Below are 21949 nucleotides of genomic sequence, written 5' to 3'. Positions count from 1 at the left end.
CTTCAAACAAATGGCTATCAAAAATGCCGCCAGATTCCCAGATTCAAAACTCTACATCCCCTCTCAGGGCAGGGCGTAGGTGATTTGGACCTCTCCTCCAACTCAACATCAGACGCCGCATCGTCTCGATGCCTCCATTTCCTATTCTCAAAGAATGCCACCGTTGTGTAATAAACAACTCCAACAAGCCCTGCAACCACCCCATATGCTACTATTCCCGCCCTAGTGTTATCCGCGAGCTGCACCAGGAGTCCCCCGTTGATCATTCCCAGAAGAATGAGGACCCGGCCATACCAAACGTGAAAACGAGTCCACAGCCCTGGTCGCTGCGTCCTCGTGAACTTGTGATGATTTACGAAGCCTATGAGCGGTTGCAGAAGTAGCAGAGCAATAATCGCCGTGCGGAGGATCGTGTGTGCCTTGGCATGAAGCTGTATGCACAGGAGTTTTATTTTGACCCCCAGAATCAGAAAAACAAACAGAAAAAACATGAGATTGGAAGGGGGATCTGTTTTTGTCTGTCATTAATAGATATATGTATACGGAATACATACCCTGTCTAATATTTTCCCCACACGGATCCCAATGGCAATCCGGCGATCGTGAGAACCTAGCCAATTAACTAACAAGCAGCGTGTATCCATACTCCCCATTTGATTTTGATCTTCTGTGTTCGCAAATAAGAGCCCCGAGTGGGAATATGATAACGAATGAAATGCTCATTACTAGACTGTGAGCTTTGGCGAATTGGGGCCCTAGATGCAGGTCCTGGAACATTACTACCCCCAGCGATGTCGATGCCATTAAATCATACCATTCGGTTGTATCCCGGGCCATACCGAGCCGGAAACGACTCTCTCTTTTCTTGTCATCCCTCGCCCTTTAGTTCGTCCGCAGTTGAGTTAGCTTTCTTGCACCCCTCGTCACATCAAATCGATTTTTGCTGGCAGGCATATTTAAACAACGTCGACAAGATAGAGAACGTGTTAAACGCACCTAACTCAGAAGAGATACCCGCAAAGGCCAAAAGTGGCAATACCAGCCTTGCCAATCGTCATTATGCGCTCGTATTTACGATCTACTTGTCTACCATCCTTAGCATGCCACACGAGGACGTCGAGAGTTGTTACAATGCGCCCAAGACTGAGGTTCTGAGAACCTATCGCGCTGTCGCAGAGCTCGCTCTAGCAAGAGCGAATTTTCTGAGGACCGGAAACATTTTGATACCCTCCAGGCTATCATGGTATTTTTGTCCATTGGCATATTCATGGATGAAACAAAGTTCGCGTGGGCATTAACGGCATTGGCTAGGCGACTAGTCTGCTCCATGTCAGCAGAGCTCTCACCATTCGCCAAAGAAGTACATAGACGTCTTTGGAAGCAACTTTGGTATCTCGATCGGAGGGCAGTCGAGGATCATGGGAGATTCCCAGTTCGTGCGAAGCGGTCGTGAACCCGGGACTTCTACTGAATATCAATGACTCCGATATTGATCCAAATATGGTAGAAGCTCCCCGTCAGCGCAACGGCTGGACAGAGATGTCATTCTACCTGATCCGCTTGGAAATTGCAAGAACACGCAACAAGCTCGACGCTGCAGCTTCTCAACCTCGGAAGAACGTAATCATAAAAGGGTGTTGGTCCAATATAAGATCTGGTTATTTGGCCCACTGAGATGATAGGCAACCTGTCCCCTAGCTTGCGAAGCATGTCGCCTACGTGCTAAACACAGAAATGTGGTTCAAATTTTACGGGCAGGAGTGTTTTACGGCAAGCTCATCGCCCCGGGCCCGGACCATCCGAGGCCAACTTTTCCTTCTTGCTATGGACACTTGATACTCCAAAACGCATTGAACGAGCTCCACACGCTGAGACCTGGAAATGGCTTCTCAAAGGATACCTACAGTTCTTGCCATTGGGGTTCCTTCTCACTGGATTGTGTCATCGAACGAGCCGCTGTGAACTAGTAGATCACGCTTGGAGTGACATCGAGGACGCTTTCAAGCGGTGGACAGATGCGGACAGGAATTCAAAAAAAAAAAAAAAAAAAATGGAGAGATCCTTTGCCGGTTGATGGATAGAGCTAGAGTTACCAAGGAGCAGACGATATCATGGCCTTCGACAATGGACACGTCGTTGCAGACAGGATATTGACCTTTCCGGCACAATGATACGACAGCTACAGCAATTGGACACTCTCATAACGAATCCGCCTCGTCATTGATACCTTCTTTTCTTGCATGTTGACTGTCTGGGATATGAGATGCCGTCTTCAAGGTCTATTGATACCATTCCTTTGGATATTGAAGGCTACCCCAAGTTCATACAGCAGGCCGACATGAACTATGGGATGGAGATATAGCTTAGTTTGGCCCTTTATTATAGCATTTGTCGTGTTTAACCTGGATCCACGTCCCCAATAACCCGAGGTTAATCCAACCCCTTCGCTTGTCACTCTTGTCGGTTCGCAGACAAGAACAAGTATTCGGAACCTAGGCTATGGTGAATATGAACTATGTGGAGAAGGGAAGCAAAAATTTGTTGATGTCTCCTGGCTCAACTTCCAAAGATGATGTCAACACCACATGTCTCCACTTTTTGACTGCATGTATGGAGTGTATCGATAGCTCTATCAATAATCTCAGAACCGCACACCACATGCTCCCCCATATGAACCCAAACCGGATGAAGCTTCTTGTCAATAAACTCCCAAGCGCTCCAAAACATAAGGACCATGTCCCCCCCTCAGCGGATAAGGCCCTTCTGCACGCTTACTGCATGAGATTGTTGACGGCCACCGTGTTTTGGAACCAGGCGCCGCCGGGGCTGAACGGGAGAGGTGGAGGGCGGCAGCTTTGTGGGAGGGGGGCGGAGAGTTTGTTGGTTTGTACAACACTGTACGTCCCGTGATAACAAGCCGTTTCCGTATTCATTTCCTTAACTGTCATGATGCATAAACTATTCTCTGCAGTAGGACAGCGCGCGCACATACACGTAGTTTTTCTTCATGTCGAGAAGAACAAAAAAAATGAAGTCTAGAAACTTCGTAGCTCCTAGGCAGCGTGTACGCAGCCCAGCATCAGCCAAAATGTCACTCGCTGATCCATGCGTGTCTGCTCTCATCCAAATTCAGATCTCGATTTCAAGGAATTATCAAACAAGTCCCTTTATAATTGACCGTTTCAAAGTTCTGGTATAACTAGTAAAAGAAAAACCTTTCCTCAAAATCAGAGTCCCTCATTCCCGCCTTTACTCTTTCACAGATATGTTTCAGAACCTCACACAGACTGCCTTCTTAAACCCATACACATCTCACCCCGTCCCTCCCTCTGGCCCCGTTCATCCCCGTTCACACCCCCCACTCCTTTGGCGACGAAGTCACCTTCCCGCCCCGCAACCCATAGCAAGCACCATCGCGACACGCACAGCCATCAATACTTTCAAAGCCACACACGCCCACCCCACCGCTTCCGGCGGGGCATATTTCGTCCTTGGTGAATTTGGCATGGGCAAGGGCGCAGACATCCGTGGCGCCACAGCAGTTGCCGTGCTTGACCATGACGCAGTCAGAATCGGTCATGCAGGCGTATCGGGCGTCTACTTTTCTGGCGCAGGTACCGTCACTAGGGGATTGAATTTTTTTGAAGCTGTGAGCTGATTGTGGATCGTGTTTGCTAAGAGAGGGAGGAGGGGTGGGTTTTGATTTTTTAAGAAAAGATGTACTGTACTTTGTATGTACAGTACATGTACTTTGCATACCTTCCGGGTACAGCGATGGCATTGCTGAGAGCAGCCAAAGACAGGAGGAGTAATAAGGCAGGCTGCATTATTTTTCGGGGAGTTTTGCGTCTGGGGAAATCGGGTAGATTAAGATTGGTAGGTCGGTATATATATTCCTCTCACGGCACCACAGTGTAATCACCTCCTCTCCTATCCTGTAGATGGAGGCTGGAATTAAAATGTGACAGGTCTTCTGGGAGTATTTATATGTTGTTGGCATGGATTAAGCAGGTTCGTAGCTTTCTTTGTTGGCAGATACGGATGCATCCCAACATAATAATATATCGCCGGCTCAGCGTAATCCCCACGGAATAACATTGCGGCTGACGCAGGGAGGGCTGAAGACGCAGGTTGCTATTCGCCCTCCTGAAGCCCCTACGACAGACCATTTTCTTGTTTCAGCGTTCTAGACTCTCTCACATATCGGCCCTAGGTACGGAGTACTGTAGGCAAAATATGGAGAGTTGGCAATCCACGTTAAGCCGCCCGTAACTCTATTCAATCATGGGTGGGTTAAAACTTAAACGAGATGGACCGATTCTGCTCATTCAGTTCCATTTTCCTAAAAAGAGTACAGAGTACTCCGTGGGCTATAACTGGTTACAAGTTCCGATTTGAGAATCCTGATGAGAATGTGTAACTAGGTAAATAAGCTGAATGGTGCGTTCCAGAATTTCAATTAACTAACTACCAGACAAGAGAACCCTAATCCTCACGAGGCTTCCAGCGGCCATCTGAAGATCTTCAAGATAGATATTCCCTACGTACCATTGTTCAAAACGGTTGAGAGTCCGTTGCGAGATGAATTGAGCCCTTCTTTCTTTTTTGTTGTTTTCTAAGAATATCTTAAAAGTAGGCGCCTGCCATAAAAACAGCCAGGCTAAGAAGCGGGGAATAAAAATATATAGTGTCAGACTATTATACTTAACTAGTAAAGATAATAAAAGGTAGGTAAGTGGACAAAGGACTGAATTTTCACACTGTATTGCATTGAACTATTATCCCCGTTTCCAGCAAGCTTTATTATTTCCTTTTCGAAAAAAATTTCTAGGGATTTGAAAGTTTTAGGGGGTTCCCACAGCTACAAGCAAGTTCAAGGGGGGAGGGATATGAATGAATAGGCACTGTAATACAGCATGTGAGGGGAATAACAGATACATAGATCAAACGAACGAGAATGACAAAGGAGAGATATCGTCTGCGCGTCCTCGTTTATTTGTTAATCTCCATTAACTATCACCAGGAATCTAGACAGTTCCTTCCTTGGGACTTTCCTCGTGCTGGAAGTCGGTCGCAAGCTTCTCCTCATCCTTGACACCGGTCTTCTCAAGCAGCGCTGCACGGTGGAAGTCAACCCGTGTTTTCCAGGCGGGGGTGCCGATGTACTTGATGCCATTGGGATCAGTGAAGATCAGCTCAACCTCCTCGAGAGTCTTACCCGCCGTCTCGGGGAACATGAAAAAGACATGGACGAACATGGCTGCGCAGAAAACGGCGAAGATAATATAGGTCTTCCACTGGATACTGACAAAGGAAGGCGGAACGAAGTAGCCGAGCGCAAAGTTAAAAGCCCAATTGGAGGAGGTGGAGAGGGCAACAGCCTTTCCACGCACGCGTAGGGGGAATAGTTCTGGTGGATAAATCCAGGAAACAGGGCCCCATGTTGGAGCGAATGAAGCGACAAACAGATAGGAGCATGCGATGACAGCCTTGCTTGGGGGTCCACTGATCAGCCAGGATTCGGCTTCAACGGCTCTGTCTGCTGGAGCAGGATACCCATAAGATGCAAGAAGTCCCGCGTTGGTAAAGAGCCAAACCATCATGAAGAAAGCGCCAACTAAGAGGGTGTTACGGCGACCCCAGCGGTCAACCCACAGGAGAGCGGGAATCGTCATTAGGACGTTGATCACGTATTGGATACTGCTCGAAACCATAAGGGTGTCCCCTGTGAGACCAGCCATTCCGAAGACATATCTAAGCAGGACACTTAGCTCATCAAATCCACCAGCAGTACTAAATAAAGCGAAAGTTGCAGCTATATAGGAGATCAACTCACGTGATATAATACATCATAACATTCATACCAGTCAACTGGCTCCAAATCTGGGTGAACACACCAACGTGAGTGCGGTTGATCATGTTCGGTTTGAGCAGCTCAAGATAAGTCACATCGGCATTTCGTCGTTCGAATTCGCACATCTCCTTGATCTCTTCGTATTCGCGTTGGACGAAGGGGGAGTTTGGGTCGCCTCTGCCGTGCACCAGGATCAACACAGCAAGGCAGTCCTCCCAGCGGTCCTTGCGAGCAAGCCAGCGTGGTGATTCAGGTAGAGGAATGAGGCCAAAGAAGAGCAAGACAGCTGGGATCATTTGCAGACCCCACGCGATCCGGAAACCAGCTGGCCCATCGACTTTGCTGCTTCCATAGGAGATGCTATATCCAGTTGTCAGTATTTTCGCGCATGGTAATCATAGGCGCGTAGAGCAGCACATGTAGATCACATACACTTGGTGGTATGTGGAGTGACATGAGACTTACTAGAACATAATCATAATCCCCCAAGTGATTGCCCATTGTTGCGCACCGATTAGACGGCCACGCTTGGAGGGAGGAGCCAGCTCTGCAATATAAACAGGGACCTGTGCGGAACAGATACCGACACTGAAGCCGTTGATGATGCGGCCAACAATCAACATACCAATATTCTGCGCTGCACAGGTGATGATAGAACCGATGATCCTGGTAGCAAGAAAAACTCTGGTTAGCTAACGATGGCCATACAGTTTTACACCCAAGGGCGTGTAAGTTAATTCGCGTCTAAATCGACGAGAAATATATATGCAAATAAGGAATGGTAGAAACGGGGACAATAAACAACACACCAGATAATTGCGCCAACCATGATGGACTTCTTGCGACCAAGGATATCAGACAAAAAGCCCGATACCAGCGCTCCCAGCCATGAGCCACCAGCCATGGAGGCCGTGATACCGCCTTGGACATCTGCCCTTGGGCCCTTGCATTTTGTCTCACCCGGTTCTGCCTGGTCGAAGTAGCAAAGGTAGTTTTGGGTGCCGATGATAGCAGACATGGACGAGATGTCGAAACCGAACAAGCCACCTCCAATCACCGCCACGGCGGAAATCAGGTAGATATTGCCAGCGAGAGAAGCCATGTTGTGTCGTGTTGTATTGTAATTTTCCTCCCCGTCTCTCGCTCTCTCTATCTCTCTCCCTGGAAAGGGATGATTTCTTCGGGTCTATTTCTTGTATATACCTCCCCCGAATCTGAGACGGCGATCGTGTTTCGAGTTGCAATCAATCGAGTGTCCGGGCACTTGAAGAAATATCGAACCACAGAAAGAAAAAAGAAAAGAAAAGAAAGCAGACCAAAGAGCTCGAACAAGCTCAGCTGAGAAGGGGGGGGGACAGCGGGTGTTTATATGACTGAATCAGTTCCAGCCGCAAACAAAAGGTGCGGGGGGCAACAGCAGCAAATGTGATCGCCGTGATGTGACACTCGCCAGCACAATACAAAGTATGTACACAAAAACAATGTACTGTGCTAACAAGGCATTCATGAGATAGACAGTACCTAGGCAAGGCATACTCTGGGACATGCATCGGTACATGTTCTGCCAGTCGATATCTCTCTGTCCTCCTGTACCGATTTACACATGGCGGGAGTCAAGTATCTACGCTGAGTAGTTACAGCGTACTCGCTCCTCTACCAAATCCCTATCCAAAACACCCAACCAGGGATCCTTTCCCTTCTTTTTCCTTGAGTTAAGCTAGGATGGATCGTCTAGCCTATCTTATTTGGATCGACATCCCCTTAGGCTACTTACAGGTTAGCATCCAGCTGTTTTCTGACCACCGTGACTAGCGAGTTAGCGACTCCGCCAACGCGAACTAACATTGGCCCACGCAGGATCAAATTCTCCCTCCTTGAGTCCTTGTGAGAAAGACCCTTGCGAGCTAGTTTTCCCCATGTTTTCTCGCATGTGCCAAAAGTATCTCGGAGATAAGCGCCAAAAGGGATTCTTCATGTGCTCGGGTGGCCAGTCTCCGGCTTCTCTTTTTAACTGCTGCCCCCGCCACATGTGGATGGCTACAACGTTGCTACAACGGTAACTTCTATCTTCGTTTGATTTTGGACTGTGGAGAAATGCTGAGTGCTGTGTGCTGTGTGCTGTGTGAATTGAATATGGTGTGTGTGTGGTTGTGTCTGCTGTATCTTGTTGCGACAACCTTCAGCCCATCCCGGAATTCTGGATGAAACAGCCAGGCTTTTTGAGGCTTTTCAACTTTCCTGACGTTGCTGCTCTGTGTTGCTTGTGGCTTAATTATCTTTATCCTCTTCCGTTTACTAACTGGCTGTTCTTGTAGATTAAATTTGACAGGCTGTCATACCTGAGGTGCCGAGGATAATAATCCGAATCACCAGTACTCACTCCTTTCTACATGGTTGAGGACGACGCTGTCTTGGTACATGTACCGATGGAAACTGCAGATTTTCTGGTCGGACCGCACAGGTTCGGTATCTTATTGGAGTGAACACAGCTGTGCCGAGTTTTCAAGGAAGACAGGATCAAGCCAGAGCCATGTTCGAATCGGATATTTCCCACACGTTGGATTTTCCAGCCAAGCGCCTAAAAATCCAAGCATCAGCTAGGGGTGCCCAAAACTGGCGCTAGCTACTAGTCACTTTGATAGTCGCCCGCCACTGGCGCCCACCCCCCAGAAGCGCCTCTAAAAAACTAAACTACACCCAAGGCAGCCCTAGAGCCAATCCTCTGCGCTAAGGTTCTAACTTCTCGGGCATGGAGAACTTCTCTCTTTAAACCAAAGCCAGCTACTACAGCCGAAATATTGTGCATCAGAGCTGGTAGTCCTTCAGAACATCCCGTAATAAGAACTCGTACGGCTGAACAGTTTACAGGGTTCACTTGGGCTAATTCGCCCCCGTAACTGGCGCTTCCAAAATCTTGCAGTGGAACCTTGGCCAGAATGGAGACAGACTGGAAGAAGCCGCCATAGTCGCCCTTATCCTCTACTGGAGATCTTCTTGTGGCTAATGATCCTTCCGGACCCTGCAGCCTGCAGGACTCCCAGCCTTATCTTGATGACAATTGATGAGGTGGGTATGGGATAGCATCCCGATATATGGCGGTAATGATAGAAAGATTGAAGCCGAGACCCGGGATTCTCTAAAGCAACAACCTAGTGACAAGAGGAGACCAAGGAGCCGAAGAAACGCGGCATGACATCTGCTTATGGACGCTGTGTACTTCGCGTTCCTTTCAGGCTGCCCCTCAGCAAAATGGCGTGTCCGGAATCAAGAACCCATCAGGCGGTTGAGGCCCACATGACAGGCAAGTAACCACCGTAAAGGATCTTTTTTTCGATTTCATCCTTGATATATTTAATCAACCATTTCTACAAACGACGTCCCTCAGCGTTTGAAGCACTAGCTCCCCTATTCACTAAACCCTTAATATGATGTTGACCTTTGGCGCGTCACCCTGACGCAGGAAAACCACTCACTGAGACCCTTTTATCTGGTTTTGATAGTCTGACTTGGCATCAGAAAATTTTCTCCAACCCCTGGGCAATTGCTTGATCCTCTTTGGCCCGTCGTCAATCGAGCGAGCTGGATCGGGATGACGGATGCTTAATAAACTAGCACTTAAGCTCCACATCATATCCAAATACAAAAAGGCATGCCAGAAAAAGCGCCGCCTTGGCCGATGCAGGGAAGGATGAGCTTCACCAACCACAGTGACAATCATGACAGAGTGGTCCCCTTCTGCTAATTAGGTGAACTTCAGTGACTGGGCTTTAACTACTTCAGTTTGCTTCGTGCGAAAAACACTCCCCAAATTTAACAGTTCCCTGTAGCAGTTTGAAGTAGTGCTACGGAGTACTTTTCATGGCATTCAGAATCAAACTATACACTATTCAAGCGATGTATGAAAATACCTGGTTATTTCAGGAAACCAGCCAAGAAAACATCCCGCTTGAACATGTTCCGTGAAGATTTTACAAAGGGCATGACATCACCTTCCCTCAGAGGTATTTCCCCCCTCACCAGTCACAAGCTAGTGCAGCAACCTCCTCTTCCGCAAGCCTCCCTGCGCTATTTTTAAACAAGATCAGCGATTGCAGCGAAAAATGTTACCAAAACCATCATAGTAATCATCATGAGACGAATGCAGCCACCCTGACTGGGAATCTCATACTTAATAGTTTCTATGACGCTGAGACACCAGTCCGCCGAGATAGATCTCCAAAAAGCTGGTAATTTGGCCCGATACCCCTGTCCCCCTGGCCCTCGTGGCATCGTTCAAAACCTGCCATGCACCCACAAAAAAAATACAAATCAAGATGAGGGAAACAGAAACATGGAAGGCAAAGCCTTGAGTCCGTTGTCATTTTGTCCGGCATATGTATGTACAGTACATACTTGTGCAGCGCAAAAATACATGAACACTTTTCACATGTAAGTTCAAAACCCGGTCTTCTGAACGAACCCATGGACCAGAACTGGCTGACAACCCGGTGCAGCATAGCTTCAGCGAGCTGTATGCCTCCGTACATAAAGGAATGAGCTAAAGGAAAGAGAACACCGGGCCATCCTGGCAAGATGACCATGTTAACCTCGACTAAGTCCTAAGGTCGCCGGGTCGAGACGAACGTGTTTGGAAATAAAACCAACAATAATGACCGTGACTGGACTGCGTTCATCGGCACTTATGGCCCCAAGTTGTTCCAATGTCTTTGGTTACCTTTTTTATTAGTCCTCTATCTCTAGCACCTTGCTCAGGATGCCGGATCCCCCGAATCCCTGTACTTTTCTTGTCAACGTGTGAAGAACTTTTGACCAAGAGCCAAATTATAATTATGGTGAGATTTGTTCATTATTCGGCTCGGGTTTCCCGATGGCCGCTGCTGCTGAGGGACCTTAAGAACTGATCGTATTCGTATTAACTACGTACGATTTGAGTTAGATCATCCTTCAACATGACATGTCTCATGTTCGGCAATCTGAGAGATCCTCACAGGGACGACTAACCAACCCCCCCCCCCTTTCTAACCCCCTTTTAGTTTTTCCCAATTGATTTCAAAAGATATAGACAAGACATGAACCGGTTTGCAGCGTCCTATTAAGATAACAATGATCTAACCTTCCCCACTACCTTCAACCCCATTCTTTTCCCAGCCCCCTTAATCACTCCTCGGTAAGAAAATACAGCTGAACCAGCTAAGCCGGCGCTGCGCTGCGCAGCCCCTCAAAAGGGTGATACGAGAGCTAAAAAATTGACAAATAAAAGTGTGAACGGGCGACGCATGCAATCATGCAATCATGCAATGATATTCTCGTGTCACTTCTGTGGAAATCTCGGTGAGGGAAGGTTGTTAGGGGGAACAGAGGTAAGTAGCACAAAAGGAGGAACAAGAAGATGATAACAGCTCCAGTGTGACTTGACCACAGTTTAGTGTGTTAGTTACGTCCTGTTCTATGGAGCCATGTAAATTATTTTAGGGGTAAGTTAGGGCCAGCGGAGAGGTTTGCTCATTAGAATTAAGGTGACCATCCACGACCAGGTAAGTTGGGAGGGATCCTTATATATCCGTTTTTGGTCGGATAAGTGGTGTATTCCATATACATTGCAAGGGATGTCCCTGCTCCTTTTCATTTTATATACTGTTCCTTTCCTTATTTTCCTTTTTATTCGCTGATTGACGAAGCGTCATATTATATGAGCGGAGGGGATATCTGCGCACAGTACATTTCACCGCGTCGATTCTGACTGCTTCTGCCGCAGAATTCCCTGAGCCATTTCTAAACTCGTCTTTTTTTTTCTCCAAATATCTATCCCCCATCCAGTCATCTCATTCATTCAGCCTCTTGAGCAAATACAAAGATACACCGAAATAAACAAATATAGGAGATAAAATAACCGGGAACGACTCATCATAGCCAATAGTTCAACAATAGCAAGTGCAACTATAGGGTTATAGTGGGTGGGATATAGGTTGCGGTGGTGAGGGTTGGCGGATGACGAATACGTCTGTCTCATGCGGAGAGTTTGACAAATTGAATTTACTTAACCTTCCCTGATGTTTGAGAAATAGGCCTCAGTTCAGGTCTACGATCTTGAGATTGCAAGTTCAAGTTCAAGTTCCAAGGGTTTAACATTTGCATCAGTCCGAACTCAAGACGGCACAGACGAGGTGCGAGGATCATCAGGGGCCAAGCAGATTGGGTTGCCAGAATCTTGCCCCTGTCACCCAACAACTTCCGCAGGCTCAGTTCTCTTTTCTCCATAGAGATGTGCAAGGCAATAGGGGCTACAGAAGCTGAGGCCGATTCGAAGATTTCCGGCAAGGAAGCCCCCCAAACCCCCCTCTCTGAATCTACTCCATGAACAAACTGCATTCGATTACATGCAGCAACAAGCGCGGGGGGGCGGGGGGGATGGGATTGAAAACAGGATGTACATGTACTGTACATCTGTGGCGGGTGGAGGGTTGATGTTGATGTTGAGGTTGAGGTTGATATGATAACCGTGCACGAGGTTCATAAGGTAAAGTGCCAATAGATCCAATGTTGTGTACATGTACATGTACCAACCACATCAGGAGAAGTTTTTGTATGGTTGACCTGAAGCCCCATACTATACATACAGTGGGGGGGGGAGCCAAGGCACAGACCTAACGACGGACCTCAACCAAGGCCTAAAGAAACAAGGTAGTGGTGATGGTGACGGGTGATCAAACTATGCATTTTAAACCAAGACAGTCTAGTGTCGTTGGCGCATACATGAGTGAGTAGTCGTCAGAAGGCTTGTTGTTTACCGAGATCGTGATGGTAAGTGGTAAATGGCAATAGGGGAAGGCATACAGATGAATGAATTGAATGAACAAATAAATAGATTATTCGTACTCCTGACCGAGCGAAAACTCAGAAGCCATAAGAAAGAAAGAAAGTCTGCGGATTAATATGGATGGTGTAGAAATGGGAAACAAGGGTGAAGCGATTCTAGGCTTCTAGTATTGAACTGCGGGTGGAAAAAAAGTTCTTTCTCTGCTCAGCAGACTTTTCAAGAAAGGAGAAAAGGTTGTAACGAAATAAACCGGAAGAGAGAGAGAAGGGACAATGAAAGGTTAAAAATGGCAACACAGAAAGGAATATTATAAAACTGATGGTTATAAAACTGATGGGAAAAGAAAATAAAAATATGGTGCTGAAAGGCAGCTGGAGAGAGGAAACCTGGAGAAGACCGAATGCCTGAATGGGTCAAAATATAAAAATAAAAATAAAATAACAAAAATAAAAACATAAAATAATAAAATAAAATAAAAGAGGAAAGAGAGAGAGAGAGAGAGAGAGAGAGAGAGAAGAGGAGAAGATAAGGCACCCGTCCTGATCATACAAGCTCCCACTCCGCGATACCACCAAATGCCATGCCCACCCTACCAACGCCACGAAGGAACTCCTCTCTACCAAGACCACGACTATCATGCATATCCGCAAAGCTCGTTACGCTGTAGATGTGCAGTTTCTGCCCTGGCGCACCCAACACTCGAGGATCGGGCACATCGACGTACCAAATGTCACCCGCGCCACCCGGGCCAGACCCACGGACATAGTGGAAGGGGATATACTCCTTTTCACTCCTGTCGTTGCCATTGGCGCATAAAACAAAGAGATACGGCGTGCGGATGTTACTGCGTGCAAGCGTCCAGTGTTCGCAGAGGAGGCCGAATTGGAATCGGATTGGGCCCGGTTGGTAGACGGAGAGCTTCCTCGATCGTGGCTGAAGTGACCGCTCGCCAATCCCGTGCTGTTGTTTTACACCGGTGTATAAGATTGGGGGTTCAACGCCGCTTGGACACGAGGGGTTGATGCTCATATATTCCTCCCAGGATATACTCGGACGGCCATCGTCTCGGTAGAAGTCTCTGGGGTTGGCTGGGAAATGCTTGTTGCCGAATTCATCGTTGGACATGGTGAACCACTCGGGCGTGAATTCCTTGTTGTATGGCTCGCCTTTACCGCGGACGTTCCCGGCACCCCAGCAGCTGTCGATCAGTTTCCACCGTCCATTATCAATTCGCACCGCGTTCCAGGCATGGTTGCCGTCGTACGGTGGAATTGGTGAACCTGGAGCAAGAGGAGTATAGCCGTACCCTTTGCCGTGGCCTGTGATTATGCGTGCCTCTAATCCGGCAAGCGTTGCCAGCCGTTCGAAGAGGGCAGCGTACCCTTCACAAACAGCAAGACCGGTGTTGAATGTACTATCCGGCGTTGAAGATTTCACATTACTATTAAAAAATGCATCAACATTATAATCGATGTTGTGGTGGAGCCAGGTGAATATGGCTCGAGCTTTATCTGTAAGAGACGGGAAGGGGGCTGTAAGTTGGTTAGCCAGCCAGGAAAGGTCGTGTGTGGGAAGAGATTGTCTGGGAAATCGAGCTGCATGAGAATCCGGTCCGGAGAAGTCGCGACATATACAAATAGCCGTTGACTCAGTATTGGGCGGAGAATGGGAGGAGGAAGGCATGCGTGGTTTAGTTGCCTGTATTTTGGACAGATCTGGACGGGACCCCACCGGAACTGGAGGTGGTGAGCCATTGGCTTGTTGTACATGGATATCGCCATTCGAAACTGGCTCGTGATTTATTGAGCTATTTTTAATGGTGGCGAAGGAGGATTCTCTGATCTTTTCAAGTGTCTTGGATGACGGGGCTGGCGGGGGAAGCTTGCGCTGGGGCAATTGGGGAGGATTATGCAAGTCCTTATGGGTAGATTTCCGGGGTGGGATTGCAGGCACATCATTGGCATTAGATGTATTTGAACGAAGAGGAAGTTTCTGTGTTAGAGGAGAGATGGAGCAGGATGATGTCTTACGGCCGCCACCGAGCACACCCAGAGATGGCCGAGATTTCAGCGTTTGATGCCCATTTGTATTCCCACTTCTCTTTGGAGGCAACGGCGGAAGTGTAGTTTCACCCCACGCTGGGGGGAGGTTGCGAGTTGTCGACTTTTCAGTAGAGGTTGAGTGGATAGAAGGCGATCTGCCATTCCCCGTCGAACTTGTCGTCGATCTGCCTGATATCGACGTGGTCGACAGCGAAGAATCCCCCGAGTTTCTGCGAAGATGCGTATTGGACAATTTGCGCTGGGGTAGAGCAGGCGATGGTTGACCCTGAGGTTTTCTCGTAGGGAGAGGGGGTGGCGATTTCTTAGGTTTAATTGGTTTAGTTGGCGGGGTAGGAGATGATAATGGCTTCTGGCCGGTCCTTGTAATGGATGGCGGAGGTAGTATTTCCTGCTCTCTGATCGGGATTGAGAATGAGGGGGAACGCAACTCGTTGTCGGGGTCTACGTATCTGCCGGTCATCGAGGGTCTTGGGCCCGGTAGATCTGGTTTTATCTCGAGGGGAGGAGAAGTAGCTGGTGCTCGTTCAACATGCGCCTGGTTCAAGGCCGCAATTCGCTCCTGGATTGTCGCCATGATGATATGAGGATATGAGGATATGATGATGTATAGAAATGCCACCAACCAGCAGCTGATAGCAAAGCGAAAGAACCACAACGATTGACGGCGGGAAACAGATATATTATCAATTTTGGAGGCCAGATGTCCGGTTCATCTGGGAATTGTCGGGGGAGAGGAAGCAACGGAGGAATACATGGGACTGACTACTCGGGAGTCTTTGGCTTTGGCCCAGAATAAAACGGGATGCGACGAGGCTGAGATGCGACGGAAGACGGGAAGGATGGAACGATCGTCTCACAAAGGGAACCAACAGCAAGAAGAAGAAGAAGAAGAAGAAGAAGAAGAAGAAGAAGAATGAGAAGAAGAAGAAGAAGAATGAGAATAGCAAATACACTGGCTCCCTCGCCCCCTTGCGATTTAAGCTGAGCCCTAACACACACCCCCCCGTGATGCGGCTCAACGGACAAGCAGCTTCACTTCTGAGGGTTTATTTTTAGACAGTGAAATAACTAAGTTAACTAACTAGTGAGTTCAATAACTAGCTATAGCTAAATAAGCTACTATGCTATGCTATGCATGTAACTTACCCTCAGCGTTCTCCTCTATGTAATAATAATGTGTCTAGGCCCGGCGATGCAGCAGATGGTGTCCGGGGGAAGAAATGTAAAAGCAAAGCCAAGTCTTTATTCGATAACTAAAATAGCAGGGGGAATAAAACAAGCTTTGGTTTGTTGAGGTTTCGAATTTCTGGAGTAGTTAGTTACGTGTTTCCTTTCCCTCCCACTCGCCCCTAAAGAGTGGTTATTCCGTACGAATCTATGATATAATCTCCCAGCTGAGAGGAGAGAATGAATAAAATATGAAATATTCCCGGCACCGTGAGAGCGATCGATGTCTCATCTAGCAACAAAATGAAAGATTGAACTTATATTAGTTATTTGATCTTGAACTCGTACTGATAAGTTACAACATAACCTGGTTCAGCGCAAACCGCCAGTTGCTCTAACTCCGTATATCTGCACAAACATAGCCCACTCATTCATTTACGCACAACCAGGAGGAAACAGGCCAGCAAAACAGGCATCAGAAAAGCTGGAAAGTTGGCAAACCATATTAATTAATCTATCCACCCATTCAGCCTTAGAAAGTTGCCGAAGCGAAAGAAATCAGCGCCCCCCCCGTCGATCTTGGAGCAAGTAGCGGCAACAAACACGAGAATCAATACTGACTGGGTTCAAGTTCAAGTAACAGCAGCCGGAAGTCATAACTACGTAAATAACGGGGTTTTTGGCCTAGCTTGTGTTTCAGGTTGAAACCGCCTTCATTCCTCCTCCTCATCCTCTCCTATCTGATTGAATCCGACATGTCGAGAACTGACTGGCTTTGGCCTTTTGGTAAAACTCACAAAAATTATCCTGCGCAATCGACAAAAAGAGATATGGAAGGCTGGTGTTGCTTTGGAACGGATATGTTAATTATTTTAATTATGCTCTGCAGCGCCTTTTTTTTTTTTTTTTTTTTTTTTTTTTTTTTTGCTTCTTCTTCGGTGAGTTATTTATGACGCCGATATATAATTCTCTTTTGCAGAGCGAGGCGGGCTTGTTAAAAGAAGAGGAAGAGAGACACAAATAAGGAGAAGGAAAGGGAAAAGGAAAAAGGAAAAGCTTGGTTGATATGAATAACACAAAAGACACAAAGGAAACTCTAGTAGTACGTAAGAGAGGGGTGTGGACGGGGCCGAGCCCTGCCAAAGCAGAAATAGCAAAATACAGATGAGAATTGAAGCGAAAGGTAAGGAGAAGCAGGTAGGAGCAAAGGAGATGAAAAGAAGGAAAGGAGGGGGAAACAGTCAGGAGGGAGGAAAAAGGAAATCGAAAATAATCAAAACAAATGCCTCAACGCATCCCAATGCCAAAAAAAAAGAGGAAAAGAAAAACGAGTAAAAGAAGGAAGCCGGGAACAAGGGATTCCCTCGCAGGCGCATAAAAAGCAGTGTTTCTACCACATCCACCCGATGTAGATAAGAAGCACACACACGAGGAGCATCGTGGGTCCTCTCTGCCTCCCATCCCTCCATCTCTCCTCCTCCTCCTTCCACCTATCCCACCACTTCAAAGTAGGAGAGGCAAAAAAATAAAACGAAGATTATAATCGTAACAAACCATGGCTTCATCCAGCGTACAAAAAATTTCTTCTCGTCACAAACTTCTAGCATCTTATCTGTTCAGCAGGCTTCACGCGTATCTTTCCACTTAGCCGACAGATTGATAAAGCAACAGCGGCTCTCCGATGTTCTCGATTTCGGGAATAGTGCATTTGAGGTCAAATGCCTTGCTCAGCACAATTTTGAAGATCTAGGGCACGAATTGTTAGATATGATGTTAACTCGAAATAAAATGGGAGAGAGACATATGCTAGCCATAATACCTTCTGGACATTTATGCTATGGCTCGTGCTGCTGAAAATCAAACTGGCTCTCATAGCCCTGGCAAAGCGTTTGGCCTGTGCACTCCTTGTCAGCCAGCTTATATACAGAAGAACAACAAACAATACCATAAAAAGAAAATAAAGGAAGAAAAATAATTCCGTCACTGACCTGTATCGATATTTCTTCCTGATCCTCCCGTGGGAAGTTAACGAAATGGTCATACTTTGTGCCGATGAGGAATGGGATCGCGGTTTTATTGAACCCGCGACCCTGGCGGTACCATTCCTTGATGGAATTCAAGGTGCTCTTTCGGGTCAGGTCAAACATGAATAATATAGCAACGGCATCGTTGCACACCAGAGGTAACATATTGACGAATTCACGCTGTCCACCCAGGTCCCAAATGGAAAATGTAATTTCAGTATTCCGAATCGAAATGGTCTTCTCCATAAAATTAACACCTGTTGTGCCAAACAGACGATAAATATCAGCAACTCATGTCATCCCCAGGAACGGAGCATCGTATATATTCCTTTTCTTACCAAGTGTTTGGATGTAGTCTTCATCCCAGCTTCCTTCAACGTATTTAACCATTAGGCTGGTTTTCCCGATCTGCGCATCTCCAACCATTCCAACTTTTATAACGACGCTATTCTTATTGGGAGTAGACTGTTGTTGCTGCGGCTGTCTCTGCTCCCGACTTTGGTCGTGGTAGGACTGCGAGTATCCGTATCGGTCACCTCCACCTGACAGCCCTGAGCTAGGTCGCGAACTCGGCTGGGAAGATTGGACAGTTTGGGCAGGCTGTTGAAAAGGCATGGTTGGAGAGTGATGCTGCTGGGGGGACTCGATATCTTGTGGTACGAACGTTTGGCTGGAAGTGGGGTAGTCGAGAGAGTTTGAGGAATGGTCGTCGGCTCGGTGACCGTTGCTGTAGTCATTGTTATTATTGTACGAGGGTGAGCTGGCTACTGCTTCTTCTGCGGCTGCTGGCATGTTCTGTTCTTGTTGGACGGTTTGTTCCGGGAATTGATCAGGAACCGGCTGAGGGGACAGCTCGGTGGTCTTGTCAGCAACAGGATCCTGAGCCGGAACTCGATTCGGTTCCTGTTCGACAGGGACCTCCTGCTCCTGCACACGCAATTTATCCACCTCCATCGGTAGGTTGTCCATTGTTCCCCAACGGCCAGTACCAAATATCAGTCTCAGTCAGAGCAATCTCAAAGAGCGTAAACGGTGAACGAGGCAGGGCTGGAATTGAATAAGCGATGAGCTTGAATCTCTAAAACTTCAAAGAAAATTGTCGAATATCTTCATGGAGTGCGATTGCAATTCCGCTGATCTAAGCCTGCATGAAGCAGTTGAGCAGGTCCGTCAGAGTTCCCGTCAAATGAGAGTACTAGTGGTTGCTGGGAGCTATATATACGAAATCCGGGGAGGTTAGTAGTTCGGATTGGAAGCTTGGAGACAAAGCTCGTGGGTCGTTGAGCCGACGGGTAATTAAACGCGACCAGGCCTGAGCCGAACAGTGCCAAAACGATCGAAAAGCGAAATAGAGATCCGTAGGCGGCCACAGCTGGAAATGACGGAAAATTTCTAACCAACGGGGGTCCCTCGCAAGTTCGCAACGAGCGATCAACGCAGCCAGGATGTCGTCAACAATGGCTGGAGATTCTCTCTCATACAAGGTTGGGGAGCGGGTTTGGGCTGTGTTCCCAGAACGGACTAGCGTGGCCCGCGTCCCCGCCCAAGAAAAAGTTTCTTATCAAATCAGAAAATCGACAGGAACAAAAAAATGTTTAAAATCTTCTAAGAAACAAGCTACACCTCCGCCAACAAACCCCACCAACAACGCCTTTTTTTATACCTAATAAATACTTAATCTCAAACTTGTGAACACCCGCAAAATGTCGAAACGCGGGGTGGATGCGACAGACGATCTGTCCGCGCCATTGAAAGCTGGCGAGCGCCCTGTGGCAGATGCCCCGCCTGATGAAGTGGGGGAATTCGAGGACGAGTTTGAGGATGAGTTCGAGAGTGAAGATGAGATCCTCGAGGCTGGCGTTGACGGGCGCCCAGATGCAGAAAGAGAAGCAGAGGAGCAAAGGGGTATGTGGCTGCCCATGAAGTAAAAAACGGCATTGCGGTGGGCAACTCCGTTTCGTCGCAATTGAAGCCCCCCCCCAACGGATCACAAATGTTTACTGAGGAATAAATCAAACCAGATGCCATGGATGTCGATAAGCAGACGTTTATACCGGGGCGAACAAAACTGGCTCCCGGGGAGACATTATCTCCAGACCCTACCACTTATGAAATGCTTCACACCCTCAGCACGCCGTGGCCGTGCCTCTCATTCGATATAATAAAAGATGGATTGGGTGATAACCGGAAAACATACCCGGCCACAGTATATGCTGTAGCTGGGACACAAGCAGACAGGCTTCGTTCGAAAGAGAACGAATTGATGGTTCTCAAATTGAGCGGGCTCAGCAGGATGGAGCGAGAAAACGACTCGGGCAGCGACGACGAGTCTGACGACGAATCTTCAGAGCCCATTCTCGAATCAAAATCCATTCCCCTGAGCCACACAACGAACAGAATCCGCGCCCATCAGACTCCCTCTCCCTCCGGAGACTACTCCAAACCACCGCAGACCATTACCGCATCGATGCTTGAGAATGCTCATGTTGTCATCCACGACGTCACACCTTATCTTTCCACATTTGATAACCCCGGCTCAATCATCCCTCCCTCTGCCTCAAAACCCCTATCTACTCTACGAATGCACAAATCGGAGGGTTACGGCGTAGACTGGTCCTCCCTCCACCCCCTAGGCAAACTCCTTACCGGTGATAATGACGGGTTAATATACGCCACAACTCGCACCGAGGGAGGCGGCTGGGTGACTGACACACGTCCGTTCATCGGACATACCTCCGCTGTCGAAGAGCTCCAATGGTCTCCAAACGAGCGCAACGTGTTCGCATCCGCCAGCAGCGATGGAAGCGTCAAGGTATGGGACGTCCGATCCAAGTCGCGCAAACCAGCCGTAGACGTCAAGATATCCAACACAGACGTGAACGTGATGAGTTGGTCGCGGCAGACGTTCCATCTCCTGGCCACGGGCGCCGACGATGGGCAGTGGGGGGTATGGGATCTGCGACATTGGAAGCCCAATACATCAGGCGGCGCCTCCCAGCTCAAACCGAAGGCTGTGGCGTCCTTTGACTTCCACAAGGAGCCTGTGACGAGTATAGAATGGCACCCGTCAGATGACAGTGTAATTGCGGTTTCGTCTGCGGATAATACGCTGACGCTGTGGGATCTTGCTGTCGAGCTCGATGATGAGGAAAGCCGCGATTCTGCTGGCCTTGCTGATGTCCCGCCTCAGCTACTCTTTGTGCATTACATGGAATCAGTGAAGGAACTGCATTGGCAGGCGCAAATGCCCGGGACCATTATGGCGACTGGGAGTGGTGGATTCGGGTAAGTGTCGGAATTTTCTGTTTTCATTTCCTTTTTATATTTTCAACTACATCCACTCCACTCCATTCCTATCCGTAAATATGATGCTAACCGGCCTTCGTGGAAACAGTGTATTCAAAACCATCAGTGTTTAGGTGATTTAGGCTTTGGGGAAAGGTTCTTGGGACATATATTGGCACCGGAAACTACACACAAAATGAAAATTGCATATATCATCGGGTCACACACAAAGTATAATCCATTGTTTATTTCCCGTAGATCTCTTTCTCCTTTTCCCCATTAAATGAGCCATTAATGAATAATGAATGAAACTTTATGATATATATTGATACACTTTAGGCCTGCCCCTATAACTACAATTTTCCATTGTCCAAAAGGGATATATATCCATGCTAGCTTATCCGTGCGGGACTGAACAACACCTTAAATCAACCAACCTAAAGGAAAAAAGATATACTGCTAACTATTCCTTTTCTATTTCCGATACAACCCGCAGAGACCGAAAAAGTAATTTCTACAAATAGGGTTAATGTATATATATATATATATATATATATGTGTGTGTGTGTGTGTGTGTGTGTGTGAATTGAGGATCGATCCCGGCAGAATCAAATGCCACAAATTGGGGAAGCTCTCACTCATTTAGCATCACTGCTAGGATACTAGCTCGGCCATAGATATCAAGAAATATATCCTAGTTATAGTTGAATTCATGCATTTGTCACAGTCCTTCATTCCG

The 21949-nt window shown here is 47.5% G+C and overlaps 8 protein-coding genes across 9 annotated transcripts; 2 read left to right on the top strand and 6 right to left on the bottom strand.

Annotated features, from left to right (window-relative positions):
* Nucleotides 1–17: 17 nt before the first annotated feature.
* Nucleotides 18–1058, bottom strand: BDCG_05033 (uncharacterized protein; the record flags this gene model as incomplete). The annotated part of the gene is made up of 4 exons (XM_045420691.1): nt 18–431; nt 555–610; nt 840–880; nt 1015–1058. 4 exons carry the CDS (start codon nt 1056–1058, stop codon nt 18–20), a joined length of 555 nt encoding a protein of 184 aa, XP_045281102.1.
* Nucleotides 1059–1240: 182 nt separating this feature from the next.
* Nucleotides 1241–1453, top strand: BDCG_05032 (C6 transcription factor; the record flags this gene model as incomplete). The annotated part of the gene is made up of 1 exon (XM_045420690.1): nt 1241–1453. One exon carries the CDS (start codon nt 1241–1243, stop codon nt 1451–1453), a length of 213 nt encoding a protein of 70 aa, XP_045281101.1.
* A 1074-nt stretch (nt 1454–2527) lies between these two features.
* On the bottom strand, nt 2528–4643 carry BDCG_05031 (uncharacterized protein). Its single transcript, XM_045420689.1, has 2 exons — nt 3760–4643; nt 2528–3623 (listed from the first exon to the last, which is right to left on the bottom strand). Exons 1-2 carry the CDS (start codon nt 3825–3827, stop codon nt 3350–3352), a joined length of 342 nt encoding a protein of 113 aa, XP_045276742.1. The 5' UTR covers nt 3828–4643; the 3' UTR covers nt 2528–3349.
* Nucleotides 4644–4668: 25 nt separating this feature from the next.
* Nucleotides 4669–7944, bottom strand: BDCG_05030 (sugar transporter). The gene is made up of 4 exons (XM_045420688.1): nt 6664–7944; nt 6320–6520; nt 5837–6214; nt 4669–5754 (listed from the first exon to the last, which is right to left on the bottom strand). Exons 1-4 carry the CDS (start codon nt 6954–6956, stop codon nt 5028–5030), a joined length of 1599 nt encoding a protein of 532 aa, XP_045276741.1. The 5' UTR covers nt 6957–7944; the 3' UTR covers nt 4669–5027.
* A 296-nt stretch (nt 7945–8240) lies between these two features.
* BDCG_05029 (uncharacterized protein) lies at nt 8241–10570 on the bottom strand (the record flags this gene model as incomplete). The annotated part of the gene is made up of 3 exons (XM_045420687.1): nt 9328–10570; nt 8595–8880; nt 8241–8432 (listed from the first exon to the last, which is right to left on the bottom strand). Exons 1-3 carry the CDS (start codon nt 9570–9572, stop codon nt 8241–8243), a joined length of 723 nt encoding a protein of 240 aa, XP_045276740.1. The 5' UTR covers nt 9573–10570.
* A 283-nt stretch (nt 10571–10853) lies between these two features.
* On the bottom strand, nt 10854–16019 carry BDCG_05028 (uncharacterized protein). Its single transcript, XM_045420686.1, has one exon. The coding sequence runs from the start codon at nt 15306–15308 to the stop codon at nt 13215–13217; it is 2094 nt and encodes a 697-aa protein (XP_045276739.1). The 5' UTR covers nt 15309–16019; the 3' UTR covers nt 10854–13214.
* Nucleotides 16020–16062: 43 nt separating this feature from the next.
* On the bottom strand, nt 16063–19389 carry BDCG_05027 (rab family, other). Its single transcript, XM_045420685.1, has 4 exons — nt 18264–19389; nt 17890–18182; nt 17721–17795; nt 16063–17647 (listed from the first exon to the last, which is right to left on the bottom strand). The coding sequence occupies exons 1-4, from the start codon at nt 18892–18894 to the stop codon at nt 17546–17548; spliced, it is 1101 nt and encodes a 366-aa protein (XP_045276738.1). The 5' UTR covers nt 18895–19389; the 3' UTR covers nt 16063–17545.
* BDCG_05026 lies at nt 18204–21939 on the top strand. Of its 2 annotated transcripts, none has more exons than XM_045420683.1 (3): nt 18204–19830; nt 19947–21210; nt 21320–21939. In XM_045420683.1, the coding sequence occupies exons 1-3, from the start codon at nt 19629–19631 to the stop codon at nt 21342–21344; spliced, it is 1491 nt and encodes a 496-aa protein (XP_045276737.1). In that variant the 5' UTR covers nt 18204–19628; the 3' UTR covers nt 21345–21939. The 2 variants fall into 2 exon arrangements, with proteins under 2 accessions (XP_045276737.1, XP_045281100.1); XM_045420684.1 differs by having other exon boundaries at nt 19521–19867; nt 21320–21728.
* The last annotated feature ends 10 nt before the right edge of the window (nt 21940–21949 follow it).

This window comes from Blastomyces dermatitidis (assembly GCF_000003525.1).
Source record: "Blastomyces dermatitidis ER-3 genomic scaffold supercont1.5, whole genome shotgun sequence".
NCBI lineage: Eukaryota > Fungi > Ascomycota > Eurotiomycetes > Onygenales > Ajellomycetaceae > Blastomyces > Blastomyces dermatitidis.
The sequence above is the reverse complement of the archived record's forward strand: the minus strand, read 5'-3'. Positions and strand labels throughout refer to the sequence as shown.